The following is a 24,124-nucleotide window of genomic DNA, read 5'->3' as shown; positions in this document are numbered from 1 at the left end:
CCTCAAGGAGGAAAATGTAGTAGGGAGAACCGATATTTATACAACTAGTAGAAGGCAGAATATAAAAAGCACTATTAATAGAAGTGTTAAGATTATTGGAGCTGAAGAGGTTAAGAAATTATGAGGTCATAGTGTTGGGAAGGTCATCAACGTGGATGTTAAAGTTATAGATGATTATAACAGAGAACTGAAAGATCAGTAGTGGGAGTATAAAAGGGAGAGCTACAGAGTAGGCAATCAGAAAGTGGAGTATTTCTGTTACGATTTCAGAAGTTGAGCAGATCAGGATGATAATAATGTCCAGAGTCTGGTCATGGCAGTGGGGTGACTACACTGGAATAGAGACAAAAGTCCCTCAAGTTGAATCACAATGAGATCAGAGTGTTGGATGATGGAAGAACTTAGGGTGGAGAGAATGCCTGTGATCCAAGTGACAAAGTCTTCATATATGTGGTGGAATGACTGGGAGGCTGGTCCATGACCAAACAGGGAGGGAAGGAATAGAAGGTGGTAAAACCAAGTGCCATGAGTCTCTTGACTGTCATGAGTCTCCAAAAAATGGGTTTTACTCATGACGGTGGGGGAAAAGTAGTCTGGAGACAACCATGTGGGAGTGAGGAGACCCCTTGTAGCCCTGAAGTATGTAAGATACAGAAGGATGAGCTGCCTCTACTAAAAGTAACTGAAGGAGAAGTGGTGTCCTCAGGGGTAAGATGGGTCAGGGACCATAAGGAAACATAAGCTTTAGTGTAACCCTCAGTGAAGAGGAAATGACAGAAATTTACCAGTTAGGCATGTGTCACGTAACCAGAGATCTAGAAGACACAGTGGAAATTCGGGGGATAGAGCAGTGGAAGAAGAAAGTAATGAACAGTACAGAGAGGGGAGCACAGAAATGAAGATTAAACATATTAGCTTCCATTTGGGGCAATAACTAAGGATGACATGAATGTGAGAGAAGGAAGCATTAGTGTGAAGGTAAAAGTGTCTCAGACAAATAGAGGACTTGGGTTACCAGTGAAGAAGGCTGGCAGTCTATATAAAACATAAGAGAATTATTCACAAGAGAGCAGGCACTCTTGAAGGAGTTGAGAAGGGCAGAGCTGAATAGGGTAGAGATGAAAATATGAAAGAATTTAGATCAGTGGGGTCCTAGAGCTGTGGCTGTAGATTACAAGGGTGAAAGATGGGCATGTTAATGTTTGGGCAGGGAGGGGGAGTACACTGAAGGTAATAGGTGCTGAATGACCCAAAAGTAAAACTAACCAGCCTTAAGGTTCCAAATGGAACTTCTTTAAAGTCTTAGGTGCAAGTTGGGGCTTGAGTTAAGTGTTACATAGGTATCTGGAGGATGTTTCATGAAAATATGAAATCCTTATAAAGAATTAGCTCATGACAAAATTCTTTGGGGCCATTTTAATAAATCAAATGTTCTGGGAAATGATCTGTTTGTTATGACTAATGCTTTTAGTAAAAACTGGTAGAAACCTAGTCAAGGCCTTAGGATTTCAAAATTGCAATGATTAAATGTCTGTATGCCCCCCATTCCAGAATTGAATTAAATCCAATCTACATTTACTTGTGTATATTTTTAGCTTTTAAATGGAAATGTAAATTGAGTTCTTCTCCTCAAGCAGTCAATTCAGTGACAGAGGCTGAGGAGGAGTGTAGAATCAGTCACATAGGAGGTCTGACATTATTTTACCTCTAAAAAATGCCTACATGGACCAAATAACCATTTGTCAAATTATTTTTTCCACTGATTATTTTTATTAACCTCATACAGGATATAACCAGCATCTAAATGCTCAGTAACTTGTGTATGGTAAGATCAGCTGCAGTTGCAGGCCACAGTGGTTAATTCTGAGAAATTTAGTACCATTCCGACCATACAGGCAAATGTTCTTCGAAAATTAGTCTTGTCAAAAAGCCAGGGTATGCAAAAAGGCCATATTTACCAAAGGGCTTTGAGGAGAATTCTTGGAACAGAAGTCAGATGGAGAGAGGGGTAAGTTGCATTTTGGCTGAAGGAAGATGTGTGGTTTCTCTGACCATTTCACAAGGAACACATCCTTTCTCCCCTGAAAACTGTAGCCCTTTGGCTGAACAAGGGAAGCTTAAAGAAGGCCTAAAGAGAAATACTAGGGCTCTAACCTGATGCATATTATCACATGACATCTCCCTCACCTGGGATACAGGGGTGAGGTTAAACACTAGGGCATAAGACCCTTGGGTGCTATTCGTTCTTGTTTACATACCCATAGCCTGGGTCTAGGGATAACTCTGCAGTGACTAAGAGGTAAGCTCCTAGGGAGAGCAAGCTCTGGCTGACAATTGGGTTTTCCAACATGGGAATAGAAGAAGACATAAAAATGTGGGGTTTTTTTAATCTAACTGTTCCCAGTGCAGAACTAATATACACCATAAACTTCCTTTCATCATAGAATAAGTCCTAGCCCTTCTTCAAAATAATGAAATATTACTATATTCTATAATTCCAATTATAGAGCTTGCCAGCTTCAAGCAAGTCTAATTTAGTAAAGTTTTACTCTACTTGCAAAATAATTTGATAATGAAAGTAGAGTTCTATTTTCTTTATTCTGTATGCTTGGACTGTACTTCTGGCAATGAAAAAAGTTAAATCTAAAAGAATATCCACATTGTTCATTTGTGAAAATTGTTTAAACTATTGGATGTCCTATTAATACGTCTCTGAAAAAAATTGATGTCCACAGCCCATTAATTCTCACTCTGTGAACACTTAAAATGTTAGTAAAGTGGTAAATACAAGATGTGTCTCCTTCAAGCAGTAATACCTTACAAATCTGTTCCTTTAGGTTTCCATTTAATGGACCTGTGCTCTTAACCTGTAATTACATTTTAAAAACATGCAGTTGTGGTGTTTTGTGGGGTTTTTTTATGACATTTATTTGGGACATTTTTATGCTATAACTTCGTATGGGAATATTTCCATTTCCTTACAGTAAGATCTTAGAGATAGTATATATTTTTAAAATATCTTCTCATAGGGCTTCCCTGGTGGCGCAGTGGTTGAGAGTCCACCTGCCGATGCAGGGGACACGGGTTCGTGCCCTGGTCTGGGAAGATCCCACATGCTGCGGAGCAGCTGGGCCCATGAGCCATGGCCGCTGAGCCTGCGCGTCTGGAGCCTGTGCTCCGCATCGGGAGAGGCCACAACAGTGAGAGGCCCGCGTACCGGAAAAAAAAAAAAAAAAAAAAAAATCTTCTCATATCACATACCCTATTTGCACTTTAGAGAAAGAAAATATTACTCAGAGTAGAAGGGTAATTCAAGGCTTTTTTGCCTTCAGCTGAACAAAAGGGCAAAAACAAAAAACCAAACAAAACCCCTATTGTCCTAAATTTACCTTCAGATAAATTTAATTACTGCATAGATTGTAGTATTCTGATTTCTGAAAGGCTAAACAGTAAAGTACCATGTTCTACTGAAATATGGAAAAATAGATAATCTAAATTCCTTTAATATGTTTGTTTTCCTGTCCTTGAGTCACTTTCACCCTTGTCTTTGACATACCACTAACATTCATAACAAAAGGAAAGCAGGGAAGACTAATATATACCACAAGACAAATCTCTAGTGCTCCAATCATTACTTTTGCACCTGTTGTTATTTTATTTTGTTAATGGTGTAAGCAACTGGATAAAACTCAGAGAACAGTAATTTCATTGAGGGAATTGACTTAAATGAATCCAGAAGAATTTTCAGTTTGATAAAAATGAAAACCTTTTTGACTCCCAGGGGTATTAAAGCTGATCTTGGCGCCTTAGGGAGAAATTCATAAAGAAAATAGCCAGCTATATTCTGGCCAGTTCTATTTTTTGAGCGCCAGTTGGCACTGGGGAGAGTACAAACAATAGTCTCTAGATTTTGTCTAGTTTCATGATTTGCTTCTTCTGAAGCTATAAGCAGGAACATGTGGTCAAATAAAATGTGGCTATGTGTACAATTTATACAACCGAACTGTGTACACCCCCATTTAACTGTAAGGAAGTTGTGGGGAAGATACTTGCTGGATGGTCCATGGCTTGTTAGGAACCGGGCTGCACAGCAGGAGGTGAGAGGCGGGCGAGCAAGAGAAGCTTCGTCTGCCGGTCCCCATCCCTCCCCATTGCTTGCATTACCGCCTGAAACACCCACCCCTGTCTGGTCCATGGAAAAATTGTCTTCCATGAAACCAGTCCATCGTGCAAAAAGGTTGGGGACCGCTGCCATAGAGGATGCTGGGGGGAAGGGTAAGCTGTGACAAAGCGAGAGAGTGGCATGGACATATATACACTACCAAACGTAAAATAGATAACTAGTGGGAAGCAGCCACATAGCACAGGGAGATCAGCTTGGTGCTTTGTGACCACCTAGAGGGGTGGGATAGGGAGGGTGGGAGGGAGGGAGACGCAAGAGGGAAGAGATATAGGAACATATGTATACGTATAACTGATTCACTTTGTTATAAAGCAGAAACTAACACACCATTGTAAAGCAATTATACTCCAATAAAGATGTAAAAAAATATTTTGATCCAACAAAAATATAAAAATAATTTTTGCCGAAGAAAACACTGAATCTAAATTCCCATTCTTCTCCATAAGCAAAACACCCTCTTAATTTATAGGAACACCTGCTGATTCATAGGATTTGGTCTCAGACAAAACCTTTGTGATAGGGACCGGGCAGGAGGTAGGTAGAAATGCATCTTTGCAAACCCTGCAAAAATCTTGAATTAAAATCCACCTCTTTGGGGGCTTCCCTGGTGGTGCAGTGGTTGAGAATCTGCCTGCCAATGCAGGGGACACGGGTTCGAGCCCTGGTCTGGGAAGATCCCACATGCCACAGAGCAACTGGGCCCATGAGCCACAACTACTGAGCCTGCGCGTCTGGAGCCTGTGCTCCTCAACAAGAGAGGCCGCGATAGTGAGAGGCCCGCGCACCGTGATGAAGAGTGGCCCCTGCTTGCTGCAACTAGAGAAAGCCCTCGCACAGAAACGAAGACCCAACACAGCCAAAAATAAATAAATTAATTAACTAATTAAATTTTAAAAAAGAATCACTTATTAAAAAAAATCCACGTCTTCACAGATATCCTCTTGTGGCAGAATGATTTAGTTGGTTTGTATAATAATGTAATAATTACATAAAATATAATAATGGTAGAGTTATTTAGTTGGTTTACATATTTATGCAGCGATTACCTGACAATAAGATTACCTTCATAAAATACAGGGGGATTCTCAAGTGCATAATAAAGTTTTCATTTCTTTGGGTCTAGATAGCATTTTATTTTTTATTTTTTTATTTATTTTTGGCTGCGTTGGGTCTTCCTTGTGGTGCGTGGGCTTCTCATTGTGGTGGCTTCTCTTGTTGCAGAGCACGGCCTCTAGGCGCGTGGGCTTCAGTAGTTGTGGCTTGAATGCTCTAGAGAGCAGGCTCAGTAGTTGTGGCACACGGGCTTAGTTGCTCTGTAGCATGTGGGATCTTCCCGGACCAGGGCTCAAACCCGTGTCCCCTGCATTGGCAGGCGGATTCCCAACCACTGTGCCACCAGGGAAGCCCTAGATAACATTTTAAATCTTCCTTTTGAAACCAGCTAAGTGAGCCAGACTTATCCGTGCCAGAAAGACTCATGAATCTGTATTTAGGGTTTATTCATTGCATGTGATCATTACAGGGGAATTCCTTGTCTCAACCCACTGTACAACCTGATGACACAGCATTCTTCAATTCCAATCTTATAAAAGAAAGGCCCAGCAGAGGGCACGTTAAGCATTTTTATGACTAAACACCTTGGTACTTGTCTCAAGGATATTTAAACAGTAAGATGCTATATTGGCATCTGAAGTAAAGTTTCCAATGTCTTCTGACATCATATGGCAACTCTTTCAATTAAGAGAACACCAAGATACTCAGTCAAGTTCAGACAAATAGATTTAAATAAAACAAAAATCAATCTAATTGATTACTTTAAAACCAAGCACCTTGAAGATGTGAATAAATTCCCAGAATGAATAAAACCAGTGAGTTCATAGATCCTCTTTAGTGGTTACATGCTCATGGGAGCAAGGCGATATACAGAATATAAATATGCTAAGTTATGCCACTAATTTAATTACCTGCATGCAGCTAGTCCACTGGCAGTGTTTAAATCTCAGGCTAACTTTCTTTGATCACTCAAACTACTTCAGAGTCACCTCTTATAGGTCTGAAGGGAACACCTGCATAAAACATAAAATGAAAATGTGCTGAAAAATGCATTTCAAAGCCAACTCCAAGTGTCTTTGGTAATCTGCTCTTTTGTATTATCTACATCACTGCTTCCCATCTACTAGTATCTATAACTGAGATCTGACTCCTTTCTTAGGGGACTAATAAACAATGACCCTGAGAAAACTACACCTTCAGTATAATAATTCTGGTGTGTACCTAGCTTTAGGTGGAAAATGAAATTCAACTCAAAAAATAAAATAGTTGATTTCAATATCTGAAGGAGAAAGCCAGGAAGGCAAGAATATTGTTTACATTTTAAGAATATTATTCTTCTAATAAGAGAAAGATCATCAGAGCTTTGGTAAATGACTACTACTTTAAGCATGAATGCCCTCTATTCCTAAGTACTTGACAAACTGCAATGAACTAGAAAGTTGCTTATTGCAAGACACCATTTCCCTTACATTTTTCTCCACCTTTTTTCTGCCTACACATCTAAAATGTTACTCAACTCAGCTGTTTATTTTCCCATCACAGCATTTAAACTCTTGCTCTTCCCCCTTTCTATTTTAATAACCCTTTGCCACAGTTAGCATCATATATGTTTACATGCTACCAAAATAAATAAAAGATACTAGTTGAACAAGGCAACTGAATGTTCCACTTTTAAACAATTGTTTTGGTATTATGTAGGTAAGCCTGACTCTTGAATATGTCCTAACATCTATTCATCTGTATCTATGTTCTCTTCAAAAATTACTTTATGCACTTGAAACAATTCTTCCTATTTTTAGCTTCTTTTTTTTTTTTTTTTTTTTTTGCGGTACGCGGGCCTCTCACTGTTGTGGCCTCTCCCGCTGCGGAGCACAGGCTCCGGACGCGCAGGCCCAGCGGCCATGGCCCACGGGCCCAGCCGCTCTGCGGCACGTGGGATCCTCCCAGACCAGGGCACGAACCCGCGTCCCCCGCATCGGCAGGCTGACTCTCAACCACTGCGCCACCAGGGAAGCCCCAATTCTTCCTATTTTTAAGTGCCAGCCCTGTCTTCTTCCGTCATTATATTTAATAATTGAAATGGTAAAACTTTAGTTTCTGTAGCCTACGTAATTCAAGGGGATTTCAATTAGTCCCTTGGTTAAATCCAATACAAAAAATAAGACATTTATGGATAAAAATAGAATCTATCTAAAGAGGGGATTCTTAGTCTGGGGTCCTCGGAGATGCACAGATAGGTCATACAAGGTCTTTATGCAGCTGAAGTTTTCTTTTTTATTTGCTTATTTATTTATTTTTGGCTGTGTTGGGTCTTCATTGCTGTGCATGGGCTTCCTCTAGTTGTGGCGCGTGGGCTTTCTCTAGTTGCGGTGAGCAGGGGCTACTCTTGTTTGCGGTGCATGGGCTTCTCATTGCAGTGGCTTCTTTTGTTGTGGAGCACGGGCTCTAGGCGCATGGGCTTCAGTAGTTGTGGCTCGAGGGCTCTAGAGCGCAGGCTCAGTAGTTGTGGCGTATGGGCTTAGTTGCTCTGTGGCATGTGGGATCTTCCTGGACTAGGGCTCGAACCTGTGTCCCCTGCTTTGGCAGGTGGATGCTTAACCACTACACCACCAGGGAAGTCGTTATGCAATTTTATTACATGTTTAAGTTCATGTGATCACCACCACAGTCAAGATTCAGAACAGTTCCATCACCACATTGTTCCCTCATGTGGGCCTTTTATAGTGACACACAACTCCACCCCATACCCTCTCCTTGGCTCTGGGCAACCACTAATCTGTTCTTCATTACTACAGTTTTTCATCTCAAAGATGTTATATAAATGGGATCATACTGTATGTAATTTGGGGGGGATTGGCTTTTTTCACTCAGTAAAATTCTCTGGAGATTCATCCAGATCATTGCATATATTCATAGTTCATTCCTTTTCATTGCTGGGTAATATTCCACGGTATGGCCGTATCACAATTTGTTAACCATTCACTTATTGAAGAGCATTTGGGCTGTTTCCAGTTTCTGGCAATTATGAATAAAGCTGCTATATATATTCACATATATATATTCATATATATATGTTTTAGTGAATATAATTTTTCATTTATCTAAGATAGAAGTCCATGACTGATATTGCTGAGTCATATGGTAGTTACATGTTTAGTTTTATAAGAAACTGACAGACTGTTTTCCAAATTGGCTATACCATTTTACATTTCTCACCAACAGTGTATGTGTGTGTGATCCAGTTCCTCCACATTCTCACCATCATTTGGTGTGATCACTTTTTTTTTTAGCCATTCTGATAGGTGTGCAGTGATATCACATTGTGGTTTTAATGAACATTTCCCTAATGGCTAATAATGTTGAACATCTTTTCATGTGCTTATCCACCATGTGTATACTATTCTCTTTGGTGAAATGTCTGTTCTTGTCCCAGAAAAAAAAAAAGCATCCCAAATAGGAATGGGTTCTTTTTACATAGGAATTTGAGTAATATCAGTGGATAACAAAGTTTTACAAAAGAAAGAAATGCTGTTAAACCAGGATTTTTTTATTGGCTATCTGCTAAGACAGAAGCCATAACATTAATTCTTACTTAACCCAGTGAAGGTGTTTCTGTGGAGAATCTGGAAAATAGAATCCAGGAACAATGCTTGGCTTTTGGATAACTTGACTGTAGAGAGAATTGAGAGAATACAAATGAATGAAGAGATAAGAGAGCTTTTGGTAAGTATTAGATTCCGTCATTTCATGAACACGTTTTCTAGCGAGTACCAGTAGTGCAGATATTTTATATCCTTGGTATGCTTTTGATATATTTAAATATCATTTGTGGCCTTGTTTTATGGGTCATAGTTGTATACTCACCCAGAAAGAGAGCTGTCTACTTCAGCTCAGGCAGGGTAACAGAATTACCTATAGGCAGAACTATTACTCTCCTCCAAGAAGAGCTTGAATCAAAAACCTGCAATGACTATCCACTGCCTAATAAATCAAGACCAAATTCCTAAATACCTTTTCAAGGTCAACAAAACCCTAACCTACCTTTTCTGCCCTATCTCCTGCTACTCATCCTCTTATGCTCTCAACAAACTGAAATAATGTTTCCTAAATCCCCTCTGCTCTTTCCTGACTCTGAGCTTTTGTTTCTGCTGTATCCTTTACTGAAATATCTTCTCTCACCGTTGGTATCTATAAAAATCCCACCTATCCCTCAAGGCCCTGCTCAGACAGACGTTGCTTTCTCCATGAAATCTCCCCTAATTTCTTAAGTCAAAAGCAAACATTCCTGCCTCTATACTCACACAGGACTTTGTCCCCCTTCCCAGCACCCATCTCTCTGACCACTCTTTTGTTTAAACGCCCTGCCATTGCAATAACATGGATGAATCTCAAATGCATTTTACTAAGTGAAAGAAGTCAGACACAAAAAAACCTACATACTGAGTGATTCCATTTATATGACATTCTAGAAAAGGCAAAACCATAGAGACAGAAAACAGATGAAGAGTTGCCAAGGGTTAAGGAGGTGGGGGGCTTTGACTATAAAGGCATAGTATGTGGAATTTTGGGGGTGATGAAACTGTTTTATATCTTGATAGTGGTAGTGGCTACATGACTATATATTGAATATTTGTCAAAGTTTATGGAACTGTACACTAAAAAAAGTTTATTGTATGTAAATTATACCTTAACAAACACAGTAGAAAAAAAATCATACCAGCTAGCCAGCAAACCAACCAGCCTGCCCTCCAGTTCTTGCCGTCCACTTACTGTTTTTCAAATGTACTCTAATGTGCCAGGCTAAGAGCAGGGGCTACAAAGAAGAAAAATACATGGTCCCTCCTCTCAAGGAACTCAGTCTCTGACGGAGGAGATATGTAAGTAAATAAATGCAGCATAGCATGGAAGATACTATATATAATACATATATATGTCAGAGACAGTGGAGGTATAAAGGAGACAGTGGTCAGATGGACCTAGATTGTTGAGATCCTAGCCATCAAAGCTTAGAAATTTCTATTCTGTTCAATATACAGTGAGAAATGACATAATCATAGCTATGTTTTCAAAAGTATAAATGGCAGTAATATGAAGGATGACTTGGAGTGAGGGAGAGACTAAAAGCAGGGAAATCAATTAGAAGGCTATTTACAATAATCTGAGAGAAAATTAATATCACTTCTCTTCCCCATTAGTAGGCAATTGAGATTAGACTAGGCTTTCAACTAAAGCTTGTATTGCTTATAATCTAGATTCACATAGGCAAAAACAGAGAGGGCTCACAAAATTTTCCTTGGTACAATTTACCCCCATTAGACTAAGATACTAAATGGAGGGACCTTGTTGCAACTATCATAAGACTTTGTAGATATTAGAAGCTCTAAAAAATGTTTATTATCCTAATGAATAAATTAGAGAATATGTGAATTTTCTTTTAAATCACCGAAACTCGAAAAGAGAAAATTATAAGTCCTGTATGCCCAGTGATGCTTATTGCTTATCATTTTGTATGTCGGATGGCCCAGAGGGTCGAGGTTAGTAAAAACATTTTTTTTCCCTAAATTCAAATACTGATTGCAGTTATCAGGTGGGATTAGTCTAGCACATTTTTTTCCCAGAAAGTCTGTTTCTTCTTTGCTTGTTCACTGCTACATAACACAACTTGTAGTGACAGGGCTAAGATTCTGTTAAAAAAAAAAAAAAAGGCTGGGTAACAGCAGGCGTTATAAATCTACTTTGTTCCAGTATACTACCCTTAAGCAATTGACTGTTCCACCTGTCTCGGAACTTGAAAACCTCTGCTGAAAATGCCTTATGAGGGCATAACTGAAGGCACTGATATAAGACAGCCTGATTCTTGGAATGTGTGTGCTGAAAAGTTTTCATACTGCCTTGAATCCAAACAAACAGAAGGTCCTAAAACCATCATGGTATTGAGCCCTAAACACCTTGTAGGGCCCAAACATATGCTCTCATCGGGTCTATAAACACCTCAACCATAACCGCCTCAACAAAAGGAAAACATTTAATGAACTGGTGGGATTATTGAAGGTAAAGTTGACAAACTCTTCTTCAAACAAACAGGAGCTTCAGGCTTTCAATGTCTGCTCCCTCTCTCTTTTTTCCCCCCACAAAAAGCAAACATTGCTGAGCCACTTCATTGCCTCTGCTAAAAGGCTTTCTGTGGCTCCAGAGCTGACAGCATCTAGAATATTAAGCAGTTGTTGACTTCTGTGTCCAAACTAGTTTGTTCTGAAGGACCTGAAGTATACTGATCCTATCTGTACACAAAGTTACATAGAGACAACTTAGAAAAGAGTATACCCACCCTCTGCTAATCGGAAGATTGGCAGCTAAGGGAGAAGTGATTTTATGGATTCCTGAGTGTGCTGTGGTTCAGTGGATCTGGACATTTTTTCCTTTTGATGATTCCATTAGTGTTTTTCCTCATTAAAGTTCCTATACTTTATACTGCATGATTTGTGGTGAAGTCAAACCAAAGTAATTTTTGTAACCACAAAATACCCTTTTGGGTTTTTTTGTTTGTTTTTTAAAATTTATTTTATTTATTTTTATTTTTGGCTGCATTGGGTCTTCATTGCTGCGTGTGGGCTTCCTCTAGTTGCGGCGAGCGGGGGCTACTCTTCCTTGTGGTGCACGGGCTTCTCATTGCGGTGGCTTCTGTTGTTGTGGAGCGTGGGCTCTAGGTGTGCGGGCTTCAGTAGTTGGGGCTCGTGGGCTCCAGAGCACAGGCTCAGTAGTTCTGGCACACAGGCTTAGTTGCTCAGCGGCATGTGGGATCTTTCCGGACCAGAGCTCAAACCTGTGTCCCCTGCATTGGCAGACAGATTCCTAACCACTGCACCACCAGGGAAGCCCATAAAATACCCTATTGTTGAAGGCCCGCTTGTCTCTTGCCCGTTTCCTGAGACCAACATAACCATGACACATCTAATTCTGGTGTGACAGAACTTAATTACTATGTGAATCATGAGTGGGAGGCCAGCTAATTTCAGTTGTCTCAACTGTTTGCTAGTACCTGGTCACTTATTGCCAGATACTTGTTTACTCCAAGTTTTTGATCGATTTTGAGCCCTGGCCAGCAGCAACTAATCCTAATGCATATAGTTGGCAGCTGTGAAGTTTTGACTTTGCCCCTTGGAATACAAAGGCTGCCTTTGCCCACACTCAGGCTGACTTTAGCTTCCTAAGAGTAAACCTTGGGACTTCTCGAGTGGCACAGTGGTTAGGAATCCGCCTGCCAATGTAGGGGACACAGGTTTGATCCCTGGTCCGGGAAGATCCCACATGCTGCAGAGCAACTAAGCCTGTGCGCCACAACTACTGAGCCTGCTCTCTAGAGCCCATGAGCCACAACTACTGAGCCCACATGCTGCAACTACTGAAGCCCGCCCACCTGGAGCCTGTGCTCTGCAATGAGAAGCCACTGCAATGAGAAGCCCACGCACCACAATGAAGAGTAGCCCCCGCTCACCATAACTAGAGGAAGCCCACGCGCAGCAACAAAGACCCAACACAGCCAGAAAATAAATAAAACTTTAAAAAATAATAAATAAAGTTTCTACTCTAAAAAAAAAAGGGTATACCTTGGCCTCAGTAGGTGATTGTGATTATGTGCTACAATATAACTATGTTTATTCTTTTTTTATGATATTTAATTAATTAATTTATTTTATTTATTTATTTTTGGCTGCACTTGGTCTTTGTTGCTGCACGTGGACTTTCTCTAGTTGTGGCGAGCGAGGGCTACTCTTTGTTGCAGTGCACGGGCTTCTCATTGCTGTGGCTTCTCTTGTTGCAGAGCACGGGCTATAGGCGCGCGGACTTCAGTAGTTGTGGCACGTGGGCTCAGTAGTTGTGGCTCACAGGCTCTAGAGCACAGGCTCAGTAGTTGTGGCGTAGGAGCTTAGTTGCTCTGCGGTATGTGGGATCTTCCTGGGCCAGGGCTCGAACCCGTGTCCCCTGCATTGGCAGGCGGATTCTTAACCACTGCGCCACCAAGGAAGCCCACTATGTTTATTCTTAAACTGCTTTTCAGAAGCCCCAGCTTTACTAGGAATTATCAAATTAGGCTCCTATTAGAAAGGAATCCCATTCTGTCTGTAGGCTAAAAAAAAGCTTACTGCCCACGTGCATTTTAAAGAACTTAACCCCTCCCTAATTTAGTAAACTGATCTTATCCATGCCTGCGAGGCCCACTCCCTTCTACAGCGATTCTGTCATTTGTCCTAGGCAGTGGCAAAATCATAGATATTTATTTTAGCTACACTAGCTGATTTGGTAGGCTTTAATCTGAAGGAACACTAAGTGGTTCAATATATATCTGCACAATTTCCCATTATTATTATCCCTATTTTGTAGCTGAGAAAGAGAAACTTCCTTGGTGTCACATAACCAGTCAATGGAAAAGTTAAAAATAACAACAGAGACTGGAATGAGGGAGTTCTGTGGATCTAGTCTACTGAGTAGCACAAACGGATTGGAAGTAAACCTCAAATATGTGGCCATATCTGTAGGGCACAATTCATTAAAAACATTTTTTTCCCATTTTCCCCAAGCAATTGTTTTTCTTTCTTTTAATATACATAAATCTCTTGTGGACGCAAATTTAGTTCTTTGAAAGTTTTCATCTTACTAGAAACCTAAAAAAAAAATAAAAGGAGAGAGGAGACTGCATGAGAACAGATTAATTTCCCAAGTAGGTTGTCCTGATACTGCAGGCGAGGGTAAAAATCACTCATGTCCATCTTTCCCTCCAAGCACCTCCCCTGCCCAACTTTCCCCTGGAGCCATTGCTGCCCTCCCATGCCTTGGGCCCTTCCCCATTCTTATCCCTTTTTAGCAATCTGGGATCCCCTCAATCATCTCCCCAAACTCAAGATAGCTAATCTGATCCCTCAATAGCAATCAACTTGATGCAGCTTAAATTTTCTGCATTATCCTTATCAGTACAATTCCTTTCTGTACCAGTTTTCGTCAGTGGACAAAAAACACCCTTTCCACACATAACACACGTTCAGGCATTCCACTCCACACATGCATGGGAGTGAGTGTGTACAACTGAAGATGTAGACATTTATAAATGATGATGAAGCACTTGACAAAATGTACTTTCATAATCTCTGTTATCTAGGATTTCCAGGGCTGCTCAGCAAGAAATCAGGGCACCCTGATGAGGGGTTCTTAGTAGGTTAAATATGTTACCATATCTGGTTGAAAAACACCGAATCTTTCCACCTTGTAATAATATCCTTACTACGTGTGTGGAGAGGTAGTACAGCAGAGTGAAAATGGTATAGAATTTGGAGTCCGATATGCTCCCATGTGAATTCCAACTCTGCCACTTACTAGCTGTGTGACCTTTGGCAAGATACTTCACCTTTCTGAGCCTCATTTTCCTCATCTGAAAATAATGGGCTTTTATTACTTGTTGTAAGAATCAAATGATATAATTAATACACATACAGTGTCTGGCACATAGTAAGTTCTCAATAAATATGTTTCCTTCCTACCTCTACTTTGGAAGGTAGTGTTATAAGGAGTGGAATGTTGCATAAGGAGAAGAGTGTAGTTTTGTACTAAGATGTTGGGTCAAATTCTAATCCAATCATTAGGTTATTCCCTAATGGGTGCCCTCAGCAAGTTACTTAACCTGAGCGCACGTTGCTTCTTCTGTAAGATGTAGCATATAATACTTATCTCATGGGTGTAAAGTATCTGGCCCCTAGCAGGTTCTCAATGGTAGCTATTTCTGTTACAGGTATAAGACTGTTCTTAGTTTCAGATATAGCACACCTACTGTTGTAAAGCCCCTCTCTGAAATTCTGTCTTTTCTTCGAGTGCATGAAATCTTTGTTTAAAAATATCCCCTGTTTTTTGGGCTTCCCTGGTGGCACAGTGGTTGAGAGTCCGCCTGCCGATGCAGGGAACGTGGGTTCGTGCCCCGGTCCAGGAAGATCCCACATGCCGCGGAGCGGCTGGGCCCGTGAGCCATGGCCGCTGAGCCTGCGCGTCCGGAGCCTGTGCTCCGCTACGGAAGAGGCCACAACAGTGAGAGGCCCGCGTACCGCCAAAAAAAAAAAAAAATCCCCTGTTTTCTAATGGTTGTATACCCACTTGAGCTGACTGAGGTTTACCTGCATTTGCAAGTAACAGTATAGTATTTGAAAGTATGCTGCAGCATCACATTTGGGGCTTTTTGTTCTGTTTTGTTTGGCTGCTCTCTCTCTCCACACCACCGTCATCTTCTTGCTATACAAGGGGCAACTGCCTTGAGTGGAAATTTGTTGTCATTCATTCTCTACACCTATATTGTCCAGCTGTGTGGCCACATCATCGCTTTGATGCCAGGACACTAGTTGTCTCAGATGGTGCTTTACCATTTAATGGTAAGAAGCCAGATGTGGTGTCTCATTTCCTGCAGACATATTAAAGGCTGAACACTATGGCCCATCTCTGCACCACCGCAGAAACTCAGTATGATCGGAAACTTAATCGGCCATGGTGGTACCCTGCTGTTGCTTCTGCAGGATGCTGCTCTGTTTACCAGTTCATCATTAGATAGTGCACTGCTTAGGGCAACTTTCAGTTCAGTGTTGCTGATATAAATATTTGGCAAGGCTAGCCTTTGTGGTAGGATTTGAGGAATTCAAAAAGCCTCCTGGCCCAAATATATCTCTGTCACTGGTCACAGTGCCTGAAATGCATGCAAGAAACATTTCACATGAACTTTCCTTCTTGGGTATAAGGCAATGTTAGAATGCAAATACCACTCTCTAAAGGGAAGATACTGAGTCATTATCGGCTATTAATACTCAGAGTCAGAAGTGCATTGGAATCCTGATTCTGTTACTAGCTGTATGAGCTTAGGGGGTTGCTAATTCTCTCTGAGCCAGTTTCCTCTTCTGAAAATGGGGATAATAATGGATGGTTGTGAGAATTTAATGAGAGAATGCATGTAAAGAACATAGTAAATGCTCAATGAACAATAGCTGTTATTAGCCTTAGGGACAGCAGGGCTCTGAAGGAATACATTTAGGACCTGGTAAATTTGGTTTGAGGGTCAGGAATAAGGTGAAGTCTGGTACCAGGAAACTGCTCACAGCAAAGGCCCTGGTGGAGTGGTGATATTACAGCTGGGGAATAGCATGGAAACTCTGGGGACCTGGGGTTGGAAGAGTTGGGTGGGAGGAAGAGGAAAGACTGAAGCAAAATCACACTGCATTTCCATGAACCTTCCAATAAGAAAAGCGCAGTACTACTCAGGATGCGATGCTTTGTGAGGTAGTAAGCTCTGACACTGGGAGTGTTCAAGCAGAGGCTGAGTGCTGGCTACCCTCAGGATACTCAGGGCTTCTCAAACTTATATTTACATACAAATCACCTGGGAATCTTGTTTAAATGCAGGTTCTGATTCAGCAAGTCTGGGTGGGACCTGAGATTCTTCATTTCTCATGAGCTTGCTGACAGTGCTGATGCTTCCGATCAACAGATGTCATCCTTAGTAGCGAGGCTCTGTTGCAGTTTGAAGAGAAATCACAGTGAGACAGAGGGATATGGTTAGGGAAAGCCAGAGAGTTACCCGGACAAGGCTCCATAAAGTAGGAGCACTCTGATGCAGTCATGATCTACAGGCTGGTTCTTAGCTTTGTAAGCTTTGAAATTTGATTGGTAGTATTGGCAGAGCCTGGGCTCCTGGGGACTGACTCACAATTAAACAAATTCACGAGACCAGTATATAAGCCAGAATGCCAACTGATTAATTTATTATGAGAAGTATAACTTCCAGTGGAACAGATACTAGTGTTTGCTGATCAGAGAATTACCTCCCTGTAGGCATATTTACAGGAGGAGCTAAATGATGAAAAGAAGGTCGCTTGGTGAGGAGGAGCTCATAGCAAGGGGAGTTCATAGGATGATTTTAATGGTTCATGTCATCAAGCTATGATAGTCTGATACCTTCATCTCCACTACTGGTCTAGACCTCCAGATAGTGCTGAGGGTGTTAGCCTCCATAACAGTTTCTCTGCCTCCTGTCTTGCCCTCATACAATCCAGATTATCTATGTAAGCCTAGGTCGATACTATCATTTGTTTGATCCACTGATTTCAATATAAATTCACAACCTAAACTCATCATTACAAAAAGTTTAAAATATAGAGAAAAGTTGAAAAATATTACAGCGAGCACCTATATACCCACCATCTAGATTCAACAATTGTTATCATTTCGCCATATTTACTTTATGTATCTGTGTGTGCACATGTGCATTGAGCCCACACTCTTTAACATAGATTTCTAAACTCTTCATGTTCTGGCATAACCCACTTGACCTGCTTCACTCCCCTGGGCTCCCCCTTTGCTCCCCCAGACATGCCTAACTATTGAATGTTAGTTCCCTGAATGTTCGCTGGTGTTCTCATGTATTGCCTATTGCCTATGCCTGAATATCCTTACTTTCTTTTTTCTTGATTAGCTCTATTTGTTCGCAAAGAGAGCCACGCCCATGTTGCCATAGCACCCTATGCTCTTCTCAGTGATAACATGTATTACACTATACTGTTATTGTGTGTTTGCCTCTTTGACTTTCCTACTAAACTATGAACTCCTTGAGGGCAGGGACTGTTTCGTTTGTCTCTGTATACCTGCACCTCTCAAGTGTCTTGAGCTTAGTAGGTGTTCAGTAATCAGAAAATCCAACTACCTGCTGGACAGTTCTACCTAGTTACATCATGGGTACCTTGAATTCAACTTGTCTAAACTGAACTCATTTCTCCTCCTACCCACTCTACACATGTAAAACCCTCCTCCTAATTAAATGCCATTCAGTCTTCCAAGCCAAAAGCTTCAGAGCAATCCCTAACTCTTCCCTCTCATTCATCCTCCAAACAAGTCCTGTTGATTCTATATCCAAAATACATTACCAATCTGTCCATTTCTCTTTATCTCCACTACCAATTTAGTCCAAGCCACCTTCATTTCTCACCTGGAGCACTGCCAACAATCCTGTATCTGGGCTCCCTGCTTCTACTCTTGTCTCCTCCAATTTTTATTCACAGAGAAGCATAATGATCACTAAAATTCAGATCTGATTTTATTACTCCCTGCTTAAACCCTGATTATATTACTCCTTGCTTTTGGATTAAGTCCAAACTCCTTAGCTTTACCCAAAGGACTCTCAAGAACTGACCCCTTTGTCCCTCTATAACTTTATCTCTTGTACTCTGGGTTCCAAACACTTGGTGTTTATAGAGCCTGTAGTATTTGTTGTTTCTCAACATTTTCAGTTTCATGCCTCAGTGCCTTTTCTTGTATTGTTCTCTGTCTAGAAAGGCTAACACTCTCAAAGTCAGCACAGGTGTAACCTCCTCTGGGAAGCTTTTTCTTACTTACCAGTCTGGGTTAGTTCCTCTTCCCTAACACCCACTACTGCCCTATGCATACCTCTAGTGTAGCTCTTATACTATATACATCAGCACTCTCTCTCTATATATATTACAATTATCAGCTTGTTTGTCTCATCAGAGGTAATTTATGAGCTTTTTGAGAGCAGAGTTAATGTCTTATTTTGTTTTAACCCAATGCTTAGCCCATGATTGGCATATAGTAGATTGCAATAAATATTTAAGAAAGAATGAATATTAACAAATGTCTCTCCAAACTTCATTTTTGTAAATATCTTATAAAAGATCTCTTTTCTTTTAAACACATTGTTTCTTCAAAGTACAACATAGTTGACTGTCATGCAGGTTTTATATGTATATATTTTCTGCCGCACAGCGCGGCATGTGGGATCTTAGTTCCCCGACCAGGGATCAAACCCACACACCCTGCATTGGAAGTGCGGAGTCTTAACCACTGGACCGCCAGGGAAGTCCAAATCATGCAGGTAATATTGATTGAATATTGAGTGTTCTTCACCAGCAATTTCAGACAATTTCTGGAACTGTACCATTTCTTTTTTATATATAAATTTATTTATTTTTGGCTACGTTGGGTCTTCGTTGCTGCGTGCGGGCTTTCTCTAGTTGCAGTGAGCAGGGGCTACTCTTTGTTGCAGTGCGCGGGCTTCTCATTGCTGTGGCTTCTCTTATTGCGGAGCACGGGCTCTAGGCACATGGGCTTCAGTAGTTGTGGCACGTGGGCTCAGTAGTTGTGGCTCGCAGGCTCTAGAGCGCAGGCTCAGTAGTTGTGGCACACGGGCTTAGTTGCTCTGCGACATGTGGGATCTTCCCGGACCAGGGCTCGAACCCGTGTCCCCTGCATTGGCAGGCGGATTCTTAACCACTTCGCCACCAGGGAAGTCCCGTACCATTTCTTTAGATGACAGATGCTACCCTTTTATTTTCCCCTAGGTAATTTTTATCTAAGAGATTAACATCATCAGTAGTTGGGGGTGCCATGCTATTGGTCCCATATACCTCCCTTGACCTCTAAGTCCCTTTCAACACCTACGATTCATGTTTCACAAAATTGCCCATTCATTTGGATTCTAGGTGCTGCTTGGTTATGGTGTTAATTTGCCGCTAGGTTTCTCTCAAGCCATAAGAGCATCACGTGCAGGATTGTCCCATGCTTAATCTTTGCAAATAATATTGATTAAATAAATGTTGGGCCAGGGGAGTGGAATGATTGATTAGGAATTTAACAAATGTTGGGCTGGATAAAGTAAATTATATTTATTTGAACTGAAAAAAATGGCTAAAAGTAAACATCCTGAACATTACTTTCTCTGATTATTACCTCAAAGTAACAACCTTAATATTATTTTAAAAGTATTGGGTCCCTGAATCTGTTTAATAATAATAGTATTTAACAGATATAATTTTTACACTCTGCTAAGCACTGTTCTAAGTGCTTTATATGTATGAACTCATTTAATCATATAGACTACTCTATGGGGTAGGTACTATTATTATCCCCATTTTACAGATGATGAGGAAACTGTGGCACAGAGAAGTAATTTCCCCAAGGCCAAAAGTTATCCATAACTGTCAGACACCAGAAGTATTAATTCAGTTTAATCTATGCATATTTATTGAGCACCTACTAAATGTAACAACTGACAGGGTAGATAAAAAATTGTACACTTAAAGTAAGGAGAAATCTTAACGCAATAGTGCTGTGAGTGAATTGTCAAGGTGAGTCAGGCTCTTTTTTAGTTAGTGGGAGATGGAGAAAGATTGTTGAGGTCGTGAATGGCGCAGACATATCTGTTTGGGTAAGTCTGGTTTGCGGAAAATGGAAGAAAAGAGGCTTAGTTTTGAGGAGTATGAAAATGGTCATTCCTTTTTGAGGGCTAAGATTACTTTTAGAAGGGGCATCTGATGCAGTATATTTAGTATGAGGTAAGGGTAAGAAGGAAATACATAGGTATGACGCTTGTTTAGAGAAGGAAAGGAAAAAGTTTAAAATTTCATATCTGCACTTTTTAGAAGTACTTTCGCATTCTGGCACCTTAAGCCAGAAATGCCCCGCAGGCAAACGTTACGAGGGAAAAATATATTCTTGCAATTCAAAAGGGACTCAAATCCTACCAACAAGCGTTTCTGTTCTCTGTTTCCATAGTTCCTCGCCTGTCCACTTTTCATACAACGACTTGACACACCTGACCACACAGCCTCCGATCCTATTCTAATGCCTGCCCATCCTGTTACCCTTTTTTTTTTAATTTATTTAGTCTATTTATTTTGGCTGCTTTTGTTCTTTGGTGTGGTGCACGGGCTTCTCATTGTGGTGGCTTCTCTTGTTGTGGAGCACGGGCTTCAGTAGTTGTAGCTCGCGGGGTTGGTTGCCCCGCGGCATGAGGGATCTTCCCGGACCAGGGCTCGAACCACTGTTCCCTGCATTGGCAGGCAGATTCTTAACCACTGCGCCACCAGGGAAGCCCCCTGTTACCCTTTTAAAAGGCGGATCCCGCAGTGTCCTTTCCTCCCTCCCAGCCGCCTCCACCCCCAGTCGGCTGGGCGGAGCTTCACGCTAAAGCCCCGGAGCCCGACGCGGCCAAGGCAGTAGCAGAGAGGACTGAAGCTCCGAAGAGCTGCATCTGCGGTAACATCTCCAGCGACGTTACGTGCCTCTCGGCTTCGACCCAGCCCGCCGCGCGTGCCAGTCTCTCCCCGCCCCCTCCCCACCTGGCGCGCACCTGGCCAAAGGCCGGGGTCCCACCGAGAGCCGGGAAGGCGCGTGCCAGGGGCCCTAGGGAAGCGCAGAGCGCGCGCGCCATGGGGCCGCCGCCCGGGGCCGGGGTCTCCTGCCGCGGTGGCTGCGGCTTTTCCCGATTGCTGGCCTGGTGCTTCCTGCTGGCTCTGAGTCCGCAAGCCCCCGGTTCTCGGGGAGCCGAAGCAGTGTGGACCGCGTACCTCAACGTGTCCTGGCGGGTTCCGCACACCGGAGTGAACCGCACCGTGTGGGAGCTGAGCGAGGAGGGCGTGTACGGCCAGGATTCGCCGCTCGAGCCAGTGGCTGGGGTCCTGGTACCGCCCGACGGACCAGGGGCGCTGAACGCCTGTAACCCGCACACGAATTTCACGGTGCCCACGGTCCCGGGGGACTGGGGCAGCAGCGTGCAAGTCTCTTGGTTGGCCCTCATCCAGCGCGGCGGGGGTTGCACCTTCGCAGACAAGATCCATCTGGCTTACGAGAGAGGGGCGTCTGGAGCCGTCATCTTTAACTTCCCGGGGACCCGCAATGAGGTCATCCCCATGTCTCACCCGGGTGAGTGCCGCTACCGAATTGCGCGCCATCAAACCCCTGCCAAGGCCATTTTCCCTTATTTTCCTCAGTGTGATCTTCCCCCTATCCCCTTGCTCCGAAGGAAAACGAGTGTCCTTTCTGTCCCCATCGAGTGAGGGCAGGGTCCTCTCTTCCCCGAGATTCACCCTGCGTCGGGGGTTTGGGCAGAAAAATCCTTTAGAATTTGCCTCTCTGGTGAAAAAGGGTGAAAACAGAGTGAGGAGGCTGGCAACTCGAGAAGGACTGTTTGGGCTCTTTGCGTCGTCTTTTCCTGCTGTTTCACGAGGGTGGTTTGCATTGGATTAATTGGTTGGTGGTGGGCATTGGCTTTGAAATGACTGGGAAGAAGCCTACCCGAGAAGCCTGCCTGGAAATCCCTTCCTCAGTCTTGTCCTGATTAACAGCCTCAGGCCCGCAGCAGATTTTTTCCCTCCTCTCTCACTGTTTTCTCTGCATGTTTCCTAGTATCAGGTACAAGATTGTGTTACTGTGCCCTGTTAACCTCATTCCAGTTTTGGTGGAAACTTTGCTCAGCTGTTGGGTTCTTCTCTGCCCAGGGGTCTCAGGTCCCAAGTGATTTTTGGTATCAGTGCTTTCCTTTGCATTTGAAAAAATCTGATTTAGGATATTGAGTGGCAAAACAGGTGATTAGTGTTATTAAAGAAGAAGAGGTTTCTGCATGAGACTAACAAAGGCCTAGGCTTTGGAAAATGTAATCCAGGTAGGTCTTAAATTTGTACAGATGAGGTGGATTACTGTTTTTCCCTCTTCAGTTATCCTTCCAGAAACCTTCTCCCTATTTGTGATTAGGTGTCCATACCATATGTACATAGTGATCCTAGGCCCCAAAAGACAAAGAAAAAAAAATTGGGGGAGAAAAAGGCAGAGACACGTAATAGTAGTAGCAGTATATCATAGTTGTTGAGAGCTGGGCCTCAAGTCAGACCTTGGTTAAATTCCGGCTCCATTGCTTACTAGTCCTGTGACCTTGAGCAACTTATCTGAAGTCTGGCCTGGATTCCCTCAATCAAATGGGAAAGAACTAAGAATGAACCACTCCCACAGGTTTGCCTTGAGGATGAAATGAAATAATGATGGGAAAGAGTTTAACACATCATCCTTCTCTGTAAAGGTTAGGTGATAGGATCAGCTTTTCAGAGTTGTTGGAGAGATGAATCTGCTTGTTTAGCTACTGGAGATTCTGTGTTTTTCCTAAAACAGTATGTCTGGCCCTGTCTAGAGAGCACTTGCACTGCGTGGCTGGGTGGTATAATGGAAAGAGCACTGAACTGGAACTTAGGAGATTTTAGCTCTTTTAGTCCCTTCTCTGCCTCTACCAGCTTCACAACCTTGTACAAGTTACTCACTGGTCAAATGATAGTATAGAGGCAGGAGGAGGAAGCCAGGTTGGCAGATCGTGACAAAAAATGAACTAGATGAACTCCCTTCCAGCTCTAAAATGCTGTGATTCTTAGATTTTATGTTGATTAAAGAAAGGAGCAACTGCATCTCTTTTGGTTGATAATTCGTTGATTAGAATGAAATTACTTTTTAAAGGCTGATAGAAACAAAGAATAAGGACTTGGTATATTTTAAAGTCCTTACATTTCAACTGGCTACCTGAATGCAAGGGTTTGACTTTGCTTCCTCCCAATGAGATTCATTTGCACAGATGATTTGGAATTGAAGAGTACTCTTTAGAGAATTCCAATTTAGACTGCTTTCATCCTACTTCTGTTAAGTATATAAGCTTATATTTATCTGATAGATTTAGGGGACAATAAAATTAATTTTGTTGAGCTCCCACTATGTGCCAGGCACTCTACATACATCTTACTTATTCTTTATTGAGAGATAGTATGGTGTACTAGGAAAAGCAAACGCACTATAGTCAAGAATGAGAATCAAATTCTGGATTTACCACACAATAGCTTTGTGTCCTTGGTCAGATTATTTAACATTACTGAGTCTCAGTTTTCAGAAAAGTGTTTTGATACTTTAAAAATGTATTATTATCTGCGGGTTCGTGCCCCGGTCCGGGAGGATCCCACGTGCCGCGGAGCGACTGGGCCCGTGAGCCATGGCCGCTGAGCCTGCGCGTCCCGAGCCTGTGTTCTGCAACGGGAGAGGCCA

General features: G+C 42.1%; 1 protein-coding gene across 2 annotated transcripts in view; it reads left to right on the top strand.

Annotated features, from left to right (window-relative positions):
- RNF128 (ring finger protein 128) overlaps nucleotides 1-24,124 on the top strand; it is a 99,680-nt gene that overhangs the window by 18,749 nt on the left and 56,807 nt on the right. The window contains exon 1 of one of the 2 annotated variants that reach the window (XM_067724634.1): nucleotides 21,190-21,973. The exons of the other annotated variant lie outside the window; for it this stretch is intronic. Coding sequence (XP_067580735.1) covers nucleotides 21,481-21,973 — 493 coding nt within the window. The 5' untranslated portion in view covers nucleotides 21,190-21,480. Of the gene's footprint in view, nucleotides 1-21,189; nucleotides 21,974-24,124 lie in introns of those variants that run through there. 2 annotated transcript variants of the gene reach the window in all.

The sequence above is a fragment of the Pseudorca crassidens genome, chromosome X, assembly GCF_039906515.1.
Source record: "Pseudorca crassidens isolate mPseCra1 chromosome X, mPseCra1.hap1, whole genome shotgun sequence".
In the NCBI taxonomy this organism is placed as follows: Eukaryota; Metazoa; Chordata; class Mammalia; order Artiodactyla; family Delphinidae; genus Pseudorca; species Pseudorca crassidens.
Note: the sequence above shows the minus strand (reverse complement) of the source record. Positions and strands in the feature narration are given on the sequence as shown.